Source organism: Cebus imitator, unplaced genomic scaffold (assembly GCF_001604975.1).
Source record: "Cebus imitator isolate Cc_AM_T3 unplaced genomic scaffold, Cebus_imitator-1.0 Scaffold294, whole genome shotgun sequence".
NCBI classification, from domain to species: Eukaryota; Metazoa; Chordata; class Mammalia; order Primates; family Cebidae; genus Cebus; species Cebus imitator.
In genome coordinates this window covers 626,391-639,742 of record NW_016107609.1, presented here as the reverse complement: position 1 = coordinate 639,742, position 13,352 = coordinate 626,391, and the positions used below count along the sequence as shown (strand labels likewise).

The 13,352-nt window shown below is 42.0% G+C and overlaps 1 protein-coding gene across 2 annotated transcripts in view; it reads right to left on the bottom strand.

Moving 5' to 3' along the window:
* The window catches only part of AOAH (acyloxyacyl hydrolase), a 192,174-nt gene extending 184,133 nt beyond the window's left edge, over window positions 1-8,041 (bottom strand). For both annotated transcript variants that reach the window (XM_017502197.2, XM_037729113.1), the window contains exon 1: window positions 7,532-8,041. In XM_017502197.2, the coding sequence (XP_017357686.1) occupies window positions 7,532-7,658 (127 nt within the window). In that variant the 5' untranslated portion in view covers window positions 7,659-8,041. The remainder of the gene's footprint in view (window positions 1-7,531) is intronic.
* Between the last annotated feature and the right edge of the window lie 5,311 nt (window positions 8,042-13,352).

Here is a 13,352-nt window from a genome sequence, read left to right as displayed (position 1 = left end):
ATTTTTTTTTCTTTCTTTCTTCCTGAAGTACAGCATGCTGGCATCATGAATTCTTTGGGTTTTGCTCACTGTGTGACCTTTCCCCAAAGTCACAGACCCTTCTCAGAGTGTCTTTGTGGTCTTTCTCTTCAGGTTTTGACCTCAGAGCAATCCAGGAAAGAGAAAGGCAGATGGATGGTGGAAAATTCAGATGATCAGAAACCTACCATTTGTGCTAAGGTTGGCGTTAAATGCAATGATAATTTAAAAATAAAGGTAGAGGATTACGGAGAAGAGAGAGTGTATGGGAATGCCACAGTGAAGGGCATGTGCAGAGGGCAGCAGTTGTGTCCAGGGAACAGGGGTGGTCCAGCTAGACCCAAGGATCTGCCCGGCCTGTGAGGGTGGAACGTGTGGTGGGTCAGATGTGGGGCCCCTGTCCAGATTGCACAGCTGAGCCAAGACCATGAACCCCGCCAGCCCCAAAGCTTCAATTGCTGGCACTCTTAGGGCTGAGGATAGAGGCTACCTCCAAAGGCTGAGAACCATGAACATCAGAGTGACGAGTAAGTCCTCCTGGAGAACTAAGATCAACCCTCTCAGAGGAGGGAAGGAAGAGGAGAAGCTGAGTTACCCAAAGCAGACTAAATTTAACCACGTAAATGGCAAGATGAAATGTTTTCTGCTATCAGCAGAAACAGTGTCTTATGAACAAGCATTCAGTTATAGAGAAATAGCGTGAAAATTCTGTGTATCTAAGTTGTGATAATAAATTTTCAACCTTCTGCTGGCTCTGTCTAAATCCTTCCTATTCTTGTCAGTGATGCTTATTTTATCACTCACATTGGCTTGAAATCATGAGGCCACCTCTGTCTTTTCATCAATCAAACTATGAAGTCATCTTGGACCACTCTGTGTGTGGTATGCGGGTATGGAGGGGGATTACAACCTGACACTGAAGGCACTCTATATTTAACCAAAGGGAAAAAGTCAGCTTTCTTCTTAACCTTTTAAAAAGCTTCCTGAGTACCAAACAGTGCTTTTCAAAAAGTCAACATTCAGTGAATTAATTTAAATGTCACTGACTTAGAAACAGAAGGATTACTTTCCCCCTAAATCACCCATGTAAAGAAATGATGTTTTGCAAAAATGAACACATCTTATTATTGATTCTGCAACATTTGAAAAGTGGCAGAGAGAGGCACAGCCTGCTCAAGCATAGTTGAACCTGCATTTGCTTAGTGTTCAAATGGGACGTACTATTCAGTGCTAACAAATACGGTAAACTGGGGAAGGGACCTTGGGGCTTTCCACAGCTTAATTTTGCTTTGGGAATACAGTCATGACCACATTCTCCAGTCTTCTGGTTGGTTCCCCACTGTAGGGCTGCTCCTTGGGATTGAAGCAGGGGTTGTTTGTGATGGGGATGTAGGCTCAATAGCTCAGTAACTTCTGTGGGGGCTCCTTTTGGAGTATCTCTCCAGTCACAACAATACCCTGCTTTGGTGCTAGCTAACCCCTCACTCCATGAGCCTGGCAGCCATATCTGTACCTCGAGCTCTCCCCACTCTCACCTGTCCCTTATTCAGTGGACTAAAGACTTAGCTCAGATTCTCTTTGCTGGGAAGTTGGGACTGGCCACCAGAAGGTGAACTTACCTCTGTGGGCTGAACTACCACATACAAACTCAGGGCTTGTGGGAGCCACTAGTCAGCCACAGAGTGGAGAGTATTAAACCAGCTGGTCTGTAGGGATAGAGATGGAGGCAGCGGGGAGTTGCCAGGAGAGAGAACTCTCTGGGTTCCTGGCAGACAACATTTTTTGTTTCCTAGCTTAATTTTTAAGCCTGTTTTCTCCTTTTGATTCTAAAATTCACTCTTAGAATTCTCACAAGCAAATTTTCTCTCTCTCTCTCTCTTTTTTTTATGCTTAGCCTAGTTTAAGTTGATTCTTGTTATTTGCAACCCCAGGAGTTTCGCTCCTGGTTCCCATATTCATGGTGAGGAACTCGGTGTCTGGGAAATAAGATGAAGGAACAGGCATATGACAAGAGAAATCCAATAGCTGCAGCAACAATTTAAAAATATAGGTCTTAGATATGGCACCAAAAATACAAGAGACGAAAGAAAAAAATAGATACAATGGCCTCCATCAAAATTACTAAATTTTGTTCTTGAAAGGACACCATTATAAAAGTGGGGGAAGGAAACAGAATTGGAGAAAATAGTCTGAATCATATGTTTGAAAAGAGACTTGTATCTAGAATATACAAAGAATTTTTACAATTCAACAACAAAAAGTCAAATTTAAAAAGGGGCAAAAGATTTGAATTGAAACTTTTTTTCAAAGAAGATATACAAGTGATCACCAAGCACATGAAAGGATGCTAAGATCATTATCATTTGAGAAATGCAAATTAAAACCAAAAATGAGATCTCACTCCACAGCTACTATGATGGTGATACGCAAAAAGATGAATAACTAAGTGTTGGCAAGAAGGTGGAGAAGTTACAACTTTCATCCACCTCTGGTAGAAATGTAAAATGGTGCAGCTGTTTGGAAAATAGTCTGGCAGTTTCTCAAAATGTTAAAGATGGAATTACCATATGCCCCAGAAATTCCACTCCTAGGTAGATGCCCAAGAGAAATGCAAACACATGCCCACACAAAGACTGGTACATGAATGTTCATAGCAGAACTATTCATCATCGCCAAGAAGTGAAAACAACTCAAATGTCCATTAACAATGAATAAATAACAAAACCAGATATGTTCATATAATGTCCTTATGTCCAAATGTTATTCAGCTGTAAGGAGAAATAAAGTTGATGCATGCTACAACATGAATGGACCTTGAAAACATTATGCTAAGTCAAAAAGGCCTGTAGCAAAAGACCATGTCTTATATTATCCTATTTATGTGAAATGCTCATAGAGACAGAAAGTAGATTGGTAATTTCCAGGGGTTATAGAGAGAAGGAAATGGGGAATGACTGTTAAGAGAGCTGGATTTTTCGAGGGGAGTGATGAAGTATTCTGGAATTAGATATTGATGATCAATGCACAACTCATAAATATACTAAATGCCACTTTTAAACAAGGGTGAAGTTTATGATATGTGAATTATATTTCTCAAAAAAACTGTTACTTAAAACAATATAGGGAAATATATTACCCTGATTTAATCACTCCGATAATAACATAATCACAATTAAAGTAAGGAATAAGCCAAGTTTTAACCAGCTAGGTAACCTTGAACAAGTTACTTATTTCTGTCTTTTGTTTTTCACCTGCCCAATGAGGATAATGATAATACAGACTTCCAAACGTCATTGTAATGATTAAATGGGAATACACGTAAACCTTTTGGAAGATGGCTTATCACACAGTCAGTGTCCAAAAAATGTTGGCAATTATTATAACTATTAACTTGCAAGTGTAATTTGTGTGGCTGAAGAGCACTTGGTTGTAGTGACTTTCTCTAGGCATCACTTCAATTAGTCCACATTCAACTCAGAGAAAAGATGGACAGTGCTATCCCCTGAGAAGAGTTGAGGAGACCAATAGCACAACAAATTTTATGAGTAAGAAACAAATATGATTACTCAGCAATAATCTTCATAAAAATGGATGAAACCCACCTAATTCAGTTGACCTCGAGGAAAACAGGAAGGAAGAACTTCTCCCATGAGTTGGGAAGGTGATACAAATATTTTATGTTATTATGATCTTATAAATCAAGGCAAGGGTATCCTTTTATGATCAAGGTAAGAATTTATGTTGCAATGGCAACTGAAAGACAGCTGACAATGAACAAAAATGAGGAGGGCTGGACACAGTGTCTCATGCTTATAATCTCAGCACTTTGGGAGGCTGAGGCGGACAGATTGGTAGAGCCCAGAAGTTTGAGACCAGTCTGGACAACATAGTGAGTTCCTGTCTCCACAAAAATAAAAATAGAACAATTAGGCAGTCATGGTGGCGTGTACCTGTAGTCCCAGCTACATGGGAGGCTGAGGTGGGAGGATCACTAGAGCCTGGGCTGTTGAGGCTGCAGTGTACTATAATTGCACCACTGCACTGTGGCCTGGGTGATAGAGCAGGTCCTTGTCTGTATTTAAAAATATATATGAATCATTCTTGCTCAAGTTGGGATAATCAGAAATCCAGTTGCCTAATCAACTTTTGCTCAGAAAGGTTTTTATGGCCCGGGGTCTTTCAGCAAGCAAGTGAATGCAACAGAATCTTTGGGAAAACTGAGGCTTCCTTCTTTGACTAGCAATATTCAGGTAGAAATGTTTCTAAAATTCTAAAGTTTTAAACACTCTTTTCCCTTTCACCGAGGCTATTACTTCACCTTCCCCTGGCGGCTTTATGAAGTCCATAGTGTCCACTACCAAGCTGTGAGTCTCTGCCCTGCACTTCATGGGGCTCTGCAGGGTCTGGCATTGGCAGTTTAAAGAGTTCTAGAGGAAGGGTATTATCAAGGGCACTAAGGGCCCAGTTCAACATTCATTTTAAAGGACTGTAATCTTTACAAGGCTCCAGATTCTCATTTTCCTCTAAACTGGACAGTGAATTTCCTGAAGACAGACATTCTAAAAATCCTTCTTCTCCTTCATTTGTTTATCCTTGGCTCTGAGCACAGGGTCTTGCATATTCAGTGGCCATGTGAGGAATGAGTGCATGGAAATGTTTGGGGACCACCTTTCTGATGGAGGGTTTGAAGGCATATAATCCTGCTTTTTGTCAGAAAGTTGTGAGGGTGTTGGCAACAAATGTAGAGTTAGAAGAATTCCAATCAACAATTCCTTCTCTTCTGTCCCCTCTTCCACACACTTCTTCCTCTTCCCACCAGCTGTGAGAGAGCGGACCTCGCTGCTTCCTGAGACACTTCCCACATGCAGCGCTTTCAGTAGGTACACCCCAGGATTCCCTATCAGGAGACATTTCCTCCCCAGCTTCTGGAGCCATTGGTCTGAAGGATGATGTTAACATCAGAGTCAGTCCGTTGCCAGATTTGTCACCACCAACGAGAGATGTCTCAAAATTACAGCTCTCCCTTGGGGTTAGGTCACATCCAGGGACTGTTTGATGTGGGAATTCCAAGACCTGAACCGACTTCAGGACAACTCTGAAGAGCTATTTTAGTTCCAGAGCTCTCAGTGGGATCCCCTAGGTCTTCTTTCATGGCTGCAGCACAGCCTGCCTTCTCCCTGCCAACCCCACTGCCTTCCTCTCTTGCTGATCTTTTTGCCAAGAGCACTCCTCAATAAACTCCCCTGCACACACATATCTAATCCTGTCTCCCCAAAAAGCCAACTTCCAACAGTGAGGCACCAAGTTGGACTGCCTTCAGCACTTGTTTTAGCACACAGGCAGGGCTCAGAAAGCGTTCACCACAAGGCTGGACTCCTCCTGCACCTACCTTCCTTGCTATTATGACAACAGGTGAGTAAGTCACCTAGGTAGAGTTAGCCAGAAGAAGTTATGAGTTGCTGGGAAAATGGGTGTTAAATCATCCTCAAACCTAATCAACAACAGAGTCTCCAAGCTCTTGGGGCCTTAAGAATTTGTGTGGGCAACCAAAGTGAACCTCTGTGAATCATAGAGATGACCACATATTTCTTGACCCTTATCATCAAAATGAGGTGTCTACGCCCCCTACCTTTGAGTCTGGATGGAGGAACCTGTGAATACTTTGAGCAATGGAGGATGGCAAGCGATGCTGTGCCTGTTTCCTGACCCAAAATTTGAAAGATTGGCAACTTCTAGTTCCTGTCTTTTGGAGTTCTCTCTGGGATTCCTAGGCTGCCAAGGAAGAAGGCCTACTACCCAAGACTGCCATATGTGGGCACTCTGATGGCACTCCCAGATCAGCCAACTGTCTAGCCATTCCCTCACCCCCAAGGTGCCAAACATGTGAGTGAAACTGTTTTTGTCAGTCCCAGATCCATCAATCCACCATGTGAACACCACCTCCTAACCTCAGTCACTTCTACATGGAGAAGAAGAATCACCAGCCAGATCTGAACAAATTTTTGACCCATAAAATCATAATACAACAAAATGGTTATTATTGTAATTTTTGATGCAGCAATGGAAAACCAGAACAACCCCATCCTGAAATCCCCCCAACACCTCATTTTTACTCTCCATGACCTCATTGAGAACAGGGCAGAGAAAGGAATGAGTATCTCCTGTCCATTTTACCGAAACGAAGGTCCAAGGATCTTAGGTTTGACAACTTGCTCAAACATTTAGTTTGCAACAAACCCAGAAGTAAAACTGATTTCATCTGAGCTTTTCTCAAGTGCATTTCCATTTGATAGGCATTAGGATTTTGTTTTGAGAAAAATGAAAGGGTGGTAAATAATTATTTAAGGAAACCAAATGCTGGATGAGGATGATCTCCCAGGCATGATTCAAAGGGCCACACACCTCTGCTTCTAGGTCTCTGGAAAATAGAGTCTCAGGGAATCTGGGTCTTAATTAAAACAAGACTTTGAAAGTCAAGGTGGATCTCCTAACATGGACAATGACCTGAGGCCATGATTTTGAGGAAGTAGAACTAATTCAGATATTTTTCCATGTTGTCTCCAGAAACAATTAAGTGTCAGAATCTGTGTTAAGATTTTCCATTTGCAGCATGTGGCCTCCAAACTTATCCTAGAGTTCTTTTCCTGGCTTCTCAAGCTAGGATTCTATTTTGAGGTCTGCTCATCGAGCAATTACTTACTACTGGGAGTTCTGAGTCTCTGTGGCTTTATGGACTGCACCATCTAAATGCCACCACTGTTATAAGAATTCACATGTTATGAGAGCTACAATGTGAATATCAACAATCTTCCCTTACTTCCTACTGACATCCAAACAAACAAACAAAAAAACCTTGGAAATAAAACACTTCATTAAGAGATAAGCCAAGAAGCCATATCAGTGCTCAGTGTTTCCAGGTGATCGCCAAATTTGGATTCTCTGAGAGACGGAAGAAAGCTAAGATGGTTGAGTCCTTACTGTGTGCAAATGCCACAGACTTACATGCACGGTCACAATTTTCACAATAGCCCTATGAGGTGGGTCTTATTAGCTTCAGTTCACCAATAAGGGCACAGAAGCTTGGAGGGGGTTAAGTAGCTTGCTCCCGGTTTTGCAGCCAGTAAGAAACAGGTGAGAAGGGTAGGAGGTGGGCAGTGAATCAAACTCAGATGTGTCTGTCTGAGGTCAAAGCCCATGAAAAGCAGTGAAATTTTCAGGTTAAAATAGCCGGAAATAATAGTTGCCTATACAAGAAGCAAAAATTCCAATCACCAATGAGGTGGAAGAGTTTTATGCCCAATTTAAACTCATATGCTTTTTATTCACAAAGATGTATGTAGTGTCAATGTCAACCCTTAGACTCTACATTTTTCTATGTCAGTGAGGTTACTGGTACCTTACTTGGAATCTTACAACTCTTGATATCATCAAACATGCGATTGATTATGCAAGCAAAGTATTGGACCCCATTGTTATGTCTATATAAAAAATACAAAAATATTTATTTACGTACCTACACAGGTGTGGCCATTGGAGTGGCTGAGCCTGGACTGGTCTTCGTAGAGTGGAGAAGCCAAGGACTGAAGGGGCGGAAGAAAGAATAGAGGCGCCACCATAAAGACTTTCCAGGGGGACTGCATCTCTGAGCTATGCACCCCAAATGGTCACCTGACTCCAAAAGCTACCAGCTGAGGGATACTGAAGTTGAGACCGCAGAATCAATTGGTCTCTCTTTCTCGCTCTCTTTGACACACACGCTACCCTCTCACATACACACTTTTCAATAAGTGTGAAGTGACTAAAAGCACGCATAAACACTCACAGACCCACAGCTTGCTCTTGTGGGATCCTGAGAGAGCCACACACGAAGAGCTGGGGAGAGTCCCGGGTGTGCAGTTCTGCTGAGCTAAAAACTGCAGGATAAAAAAAAAAACCCAAGTTGCACAGCGGCAGCAACTTCCGTGCTCCCTGGCTGAAGTCAGTGACCATAAACCACGGGAGCCTCGAGGCTTGCCGGAACTGATCTGTTGGGTTGGTTAGGAGGCCCTTCCCCTTTCATTCTTGCAAAATAAAACAAAACTAAAGCTAAAACGGAGAAGAAAAAGAAAAAAAACTAAGCCACAAGCACACAACCCTTTAACAATTTGATCAGCAGCACCCACATATTGTAGACATTATAAGTGATTACATTCAGGAGTTATTTAGTCTTGTTTTAAACAGCTCTATATGGTGAGGTTGTGCTCCTTATTTTGTTGTTAAAGAATATTCTGGTCACATAATATCTTTCCTCTGGAGAAGTTGGGTTATTCCTTGGAGGGTCAAGGCCTTTCATTTGGTGTGCAGAAGATAAGCAATGCAGAAAATAATGGGCAGTTAGCATGGTGGGATTTTAGATCTAATGAGAAAGAACGTGGGTTAGAATTAATCAATTCGTATTTGCTAGGCTGCCTGTGCACAGTGCATCTTTTTTTCTCCAGAATTTCAAAGTGCATTTACATTTCCTACCTGTGGATGATTTGTTCCTTGTCAAGAGACTGATTTTCTGCTCTGAAGAAGAGAGCTGAACACTGTCTTTCTGAGTGGGAAAAAAAATTCGAACCAGATCATACGTAAAAGACATATATAACCTAAATGCTTCGCTCTAAAATAGGATACAACAAAGTCATATGCCGTTCTCAGACAAGAGGACAGGACACAGCCTAGATAAATGTGGGAGGTCATGTGATTCTGTTTCTCTCTGCTTAGGCTCTGAGGGAGCTTATTTACAAATTTCGAAACATTATGGAAGCTATCTAAATTGTTAGCAATTAAAAAAATTAGCATTTGGAGTAGCAGGTAAAGTTTTAGAGTACCATCCTTTTCAGGATGGAGGAAATACCAATTTTTATGGTTTGAAGATTTCTTGTGCAGGTATTAGTCTTACAAGTACTGATGGGGATACAATTCTCAGATCTGCAGCAGAGATAGCACAAGTCAGAGTGTTTCCCCAGTTACGCCCCTGGCCCGATACTGAGGATATTGTTGGGTATCTTGGGTCACGCATAAATCTGTGACTTCCTCTGGGTCTAAGGTGCTGCTGCCTCAGTCCCTCACTCAGGTCACGAGGATCACCTGAGGGGTGGGGCCTAGAGAAGTTCCAGAGACATCCAAGGGAGGCTAACTAAAGGACTGCTTAGGAACCCAGATTGTGAAGACTGAAAGGCTCATGTTTATATCTCATATCTACTGTTTATTTCTGAGTAATGTATTACACCAATGATGTAACTTTCCCCCCTTCAGCGTCTTTTTTTTTTTTTTTTTGAGACATGGTCTCACTTTTTCATCCAGGCTAGAGTGCAGTGGTGCGATCACAGCTCGCTGCAGTGTCGACCTCCTGGGTTCAAGTGATCTTCCCACCTCAGCCTCCCAAGTAGCTCCTTTCTTTTGGGGTAATGGTAATATCTGCTCCATAGCACTGCTAGAAACACTCAAATAGAGGGTGTATCCAAACTGCAAAGCAGCATGGCTGGTGAGAAGTAAGTGCTTAGTGCATCTGGCTATGACCCTAGTGGGAATGCGATGAAATCTGCACCCCAGGCCAGCTTCAAGAGAATTCCAAGACACCCATGGTAGTTGTAGGCCAACATGTCACACATGGGAAATGGCGAGGATAGGAAAAGGCAGCATTTATTGAATGTCTTTCAGGTATGCTTGAGCACTCCAGGAGTGCGTGGTCTAGTCTGTCTAATCCATAGATGCGTGAGGACTCTTCAGGAGGCTTCTGGAAGAGCATTCGACACAGGCTTTCGGCCTCTTGAGGCTCTCCTGGTCTCCCGGTATACCTGTGAGCAGGTCTGGAAACACTCAGAGTGACAGAAATTTCTTGGTATGCCGAAGTATAAGTTTTATGCCCTTCTTCGCATGTATGTGGGCCAGGTAGTGCCATTCACAATCATCCCAGGGATGTGCAGCCCCGAAACTCCGTTGTGCTCAGGCTTTGGGGCTGGTCACAGTGGGCATCACTGTGGGCATCACTGACTTAGCTGTGCAGTATTGGAGCAAGTCCCATCCTGTTTCTAGAGGCGAGCGTTCTCAGCTGGAAAAGAGAGTGAGACTCTCTACTTTGTAGGCGTACGCCATAGTAGTACCTGGCACATAGGTTTTCAGTAAATGGAAGAAATTTTCATGCTTGGAGAGCAAGTTCTTACTGGGCAAGATCAAAGGAAGAATGCAGAAATCAGAAAGTGATTTTGCCAACAGAAGCTGCCACAAACTACATGTGTGCACAGACCACCGAACAAAACATCCCTTTCCATCACCAGGATGGGGTGGACCCTCCCATTTGCACAGGTGTCCTTCACACTGGCTGATAACATTGCCTCTGACAGGGCTGCCTTTGCTCATCAAGTACTGTGTGCAAATGACTCGGGATCTTTGCACAGCTTCCCCAAAAGCCCTGGACCTACCTGTGGTTTACAACAACTAGTCAGGCCCTGGAGAATGTTCCAATTTTGAATCATCTCAAAATCTGCTCTTGAAAATGAGATTTCTCCTGAGAAGCACTTTGTTACTGATTTCACTCAGTGAGCTCTGATTCAATCCACTGCTCCCCCCGTGCCACAGGAGGCTGTTTTGTGATCCCCAAGTGTTGCATCTGTGGTCTAGTTTGTTCAGTATTTTTTTGATCTGCATTGACCTCACACATCTTGTCTTGGGCTTTATCCTTTCTCTAAGGCCCAGGTCCACGCTGCCCTGCTACTCCTGGCTGCCCAGGACCGTGTATAGTAGTCCTCAGTTCCCATCTACCAAACTCAGGCTCTCTGCTGCTCCTCTCCTCCTGGGTCAGAGCTTATTAATACTAGCCCCATTCTATTCTGCTTCTGCTCTCTGCTAAGGATAGGGTAAATTAACCCATGCTGAGGATGCATGGGGGCTCATTAAAAGAGTTCTGGGCTCAGTATAGGGGTCCTATATAATGGCTTCCCCTCCTAGTAGCTGTGTGCCCTGGGCAAGCTGCTCCACGTTTCAGAATACCAATTCTTTAACTGTAAAATAGGGCATATAATGCCAATATTTAAGAAAGCTGTGAGAATTAGAGAGACAAGATGAATTTAAAAACACAATATTAACGGTTAGATGAATGTGAAGCAGACAATGAATTCACATTATTCTTTACAGGCAGCGTTGAAATTTTGGGGGAATGTCTTTAAATCAAGATTTTAAAAATTGCTACATAATAACTGTACATATTTCTGGTGTACATGTGACGTTTTGATATGTGCATCCAATGTGCAATAATCAAATCATGCAATTAGGATATCCATCATCTCAAATAGGTATCATTTCTTTGTGTTGGAAATATTTAAAATTCTAGCTATTTGGAAATACGTATATCCTAAATTGTTGTTAACTGGAGTCATCCTACTGTGCTATTCAATACCAGAACTTATTCCATCTAACTGTATTTTTGTACCCATTAACCAATCTCTCTTTATTCACCCTTTTCCACCCTTCCAAGTCTCTGGTATCTATCAATCACTGTTCTCTACCTCCATGAGATCACCTTCTTTAGCCCCCACAAATGGGTGAGAACATGCAGAGTTTGTCTTCCTATGCCTGGCTTATTTAACTTAACATAATAACCTCCAGTTTCATCATGTCGATGCAATTGACAGGCGTTTCTTCTTTTTAATGGCCAGATAGTATTCCATTGTGTATATGTAACACATTTTCTTTATCCATTCATCTGTTGATGGACACTTAAGTTGACTTCATATCTTGACTGCTGTGACTAGTGCTGCAATAAACATGAGTTTATACTACAAAGTGTGTCAATTTACATTTCCAATATACTGATTTTCTTTCTTTTGAATACATATCCAGCAGTATGTATTCAAAAGAAAGATTATATGTTAGATCTATTTTTAGTTGTTTGAGGAAACTCCATACTGTTTCCTATAGTGGGCTGTACCATTTATAATCCCACTAACAGTGTTTTAGTGGTGCCCTTTCAAAGCATCCTTACCACCGTCAGTTATTTTTGTCTTTTTGATGATAGCCATTTTGGAGATTTATTCACACCCTTCAAGAACGGGGTTTTTTGTGACACTTTCATTCAATATCTAGAAACATTACATACATTGGGAAAAGTATGCCATATATAATCACAATTTTCTTCTAAAGACGAAGAATTATATTAAATAGAAGTTCTTTTGCCTGTTGGGCACCTGGTAGAAAGTTTGGGGAAAGGAGCCATGGCGAGTGAATTGCTTTTTTATGTAATGTGGAAGAATTTGGACACATAGAGGGGATAAGAGTAGAGAATGGTTAGAGAGAAGGGAGAAGCAGAAACTGATGAGATACCAGATTCTTCTTGGCTAAAGCCATGAGAGAAGTGTTGGCAGGTTGGGGGGCAACATGACCAGAGCTAATAGGAAGGTCTTATGCAATTTTGTAAGTTTGCTGTGCTATGCATGGGAGAAATGGTGCTTTGCCCAGATTGTGAATGGCTTTTTGTGGAAACCAATGAGGAAGCTGAGATGTTTGAATCAGAAGAAGACAGACCTAAGGAGACACGAGTAGAAACAAGTGCAAAGGTGGAGCGGTCATGCAAACATATACCTCAGGCATTAGCAAGTATAATATCTTGGGGAGGGCTTTAGACGTACACATGCTACAAATTGGGGGCAGAGTGGGATTAAGCTACCTTTACCTAACCCTCCAAAGCATAGAGTTAATTTTGAATGCACGTAACAGAATAAAACAAAATAAATATAGCATAAACAAGCTTGACGTTTATTTATTCATTCATTTAAGTCCAGAGGTGGACAGTACAGAGCTGGTATGGCAATCCCATGATGTCTTCAGTGATCTAAACTCCTAATTTCTTGTCCCACTCTTTTAGAGCTGACTTGGATCCTTACAACGAGCTAAAGGTCTAAAAGGATTGCTAGAGCTCTAGTCATCATGCCTGTGTTCACTTATAGGAGCTTCTCCCAAAAGTCTCCCCTGACACTTTGCTAACATCTCATTGGCCATGCCTAGTTGCAAGGGATGCTGAGAAATAGCACCATATGGCCACTCTTAATTCCAAGGGAAGATGTTGGCAAAGTGTTTAGCAAAAAATAAAAAAGGGAAACATGGGATGCTGGGAATTAACTGTCCACCATGTATATCATATATAAATTATGTAAACGTTTTGTCTAAATTAAATATGTTTGATTACTGTGTATTATGAGTTTTTGGAAGGTTAGAGGAAGCACACGGTTCTATCTGTTTTCCCCAGTGGGATTTTCTTCGAATGCTGGGCAGATAGATGTTCCCACTTTTCCCCCCAATCTTTGTCCTTGGAAGCT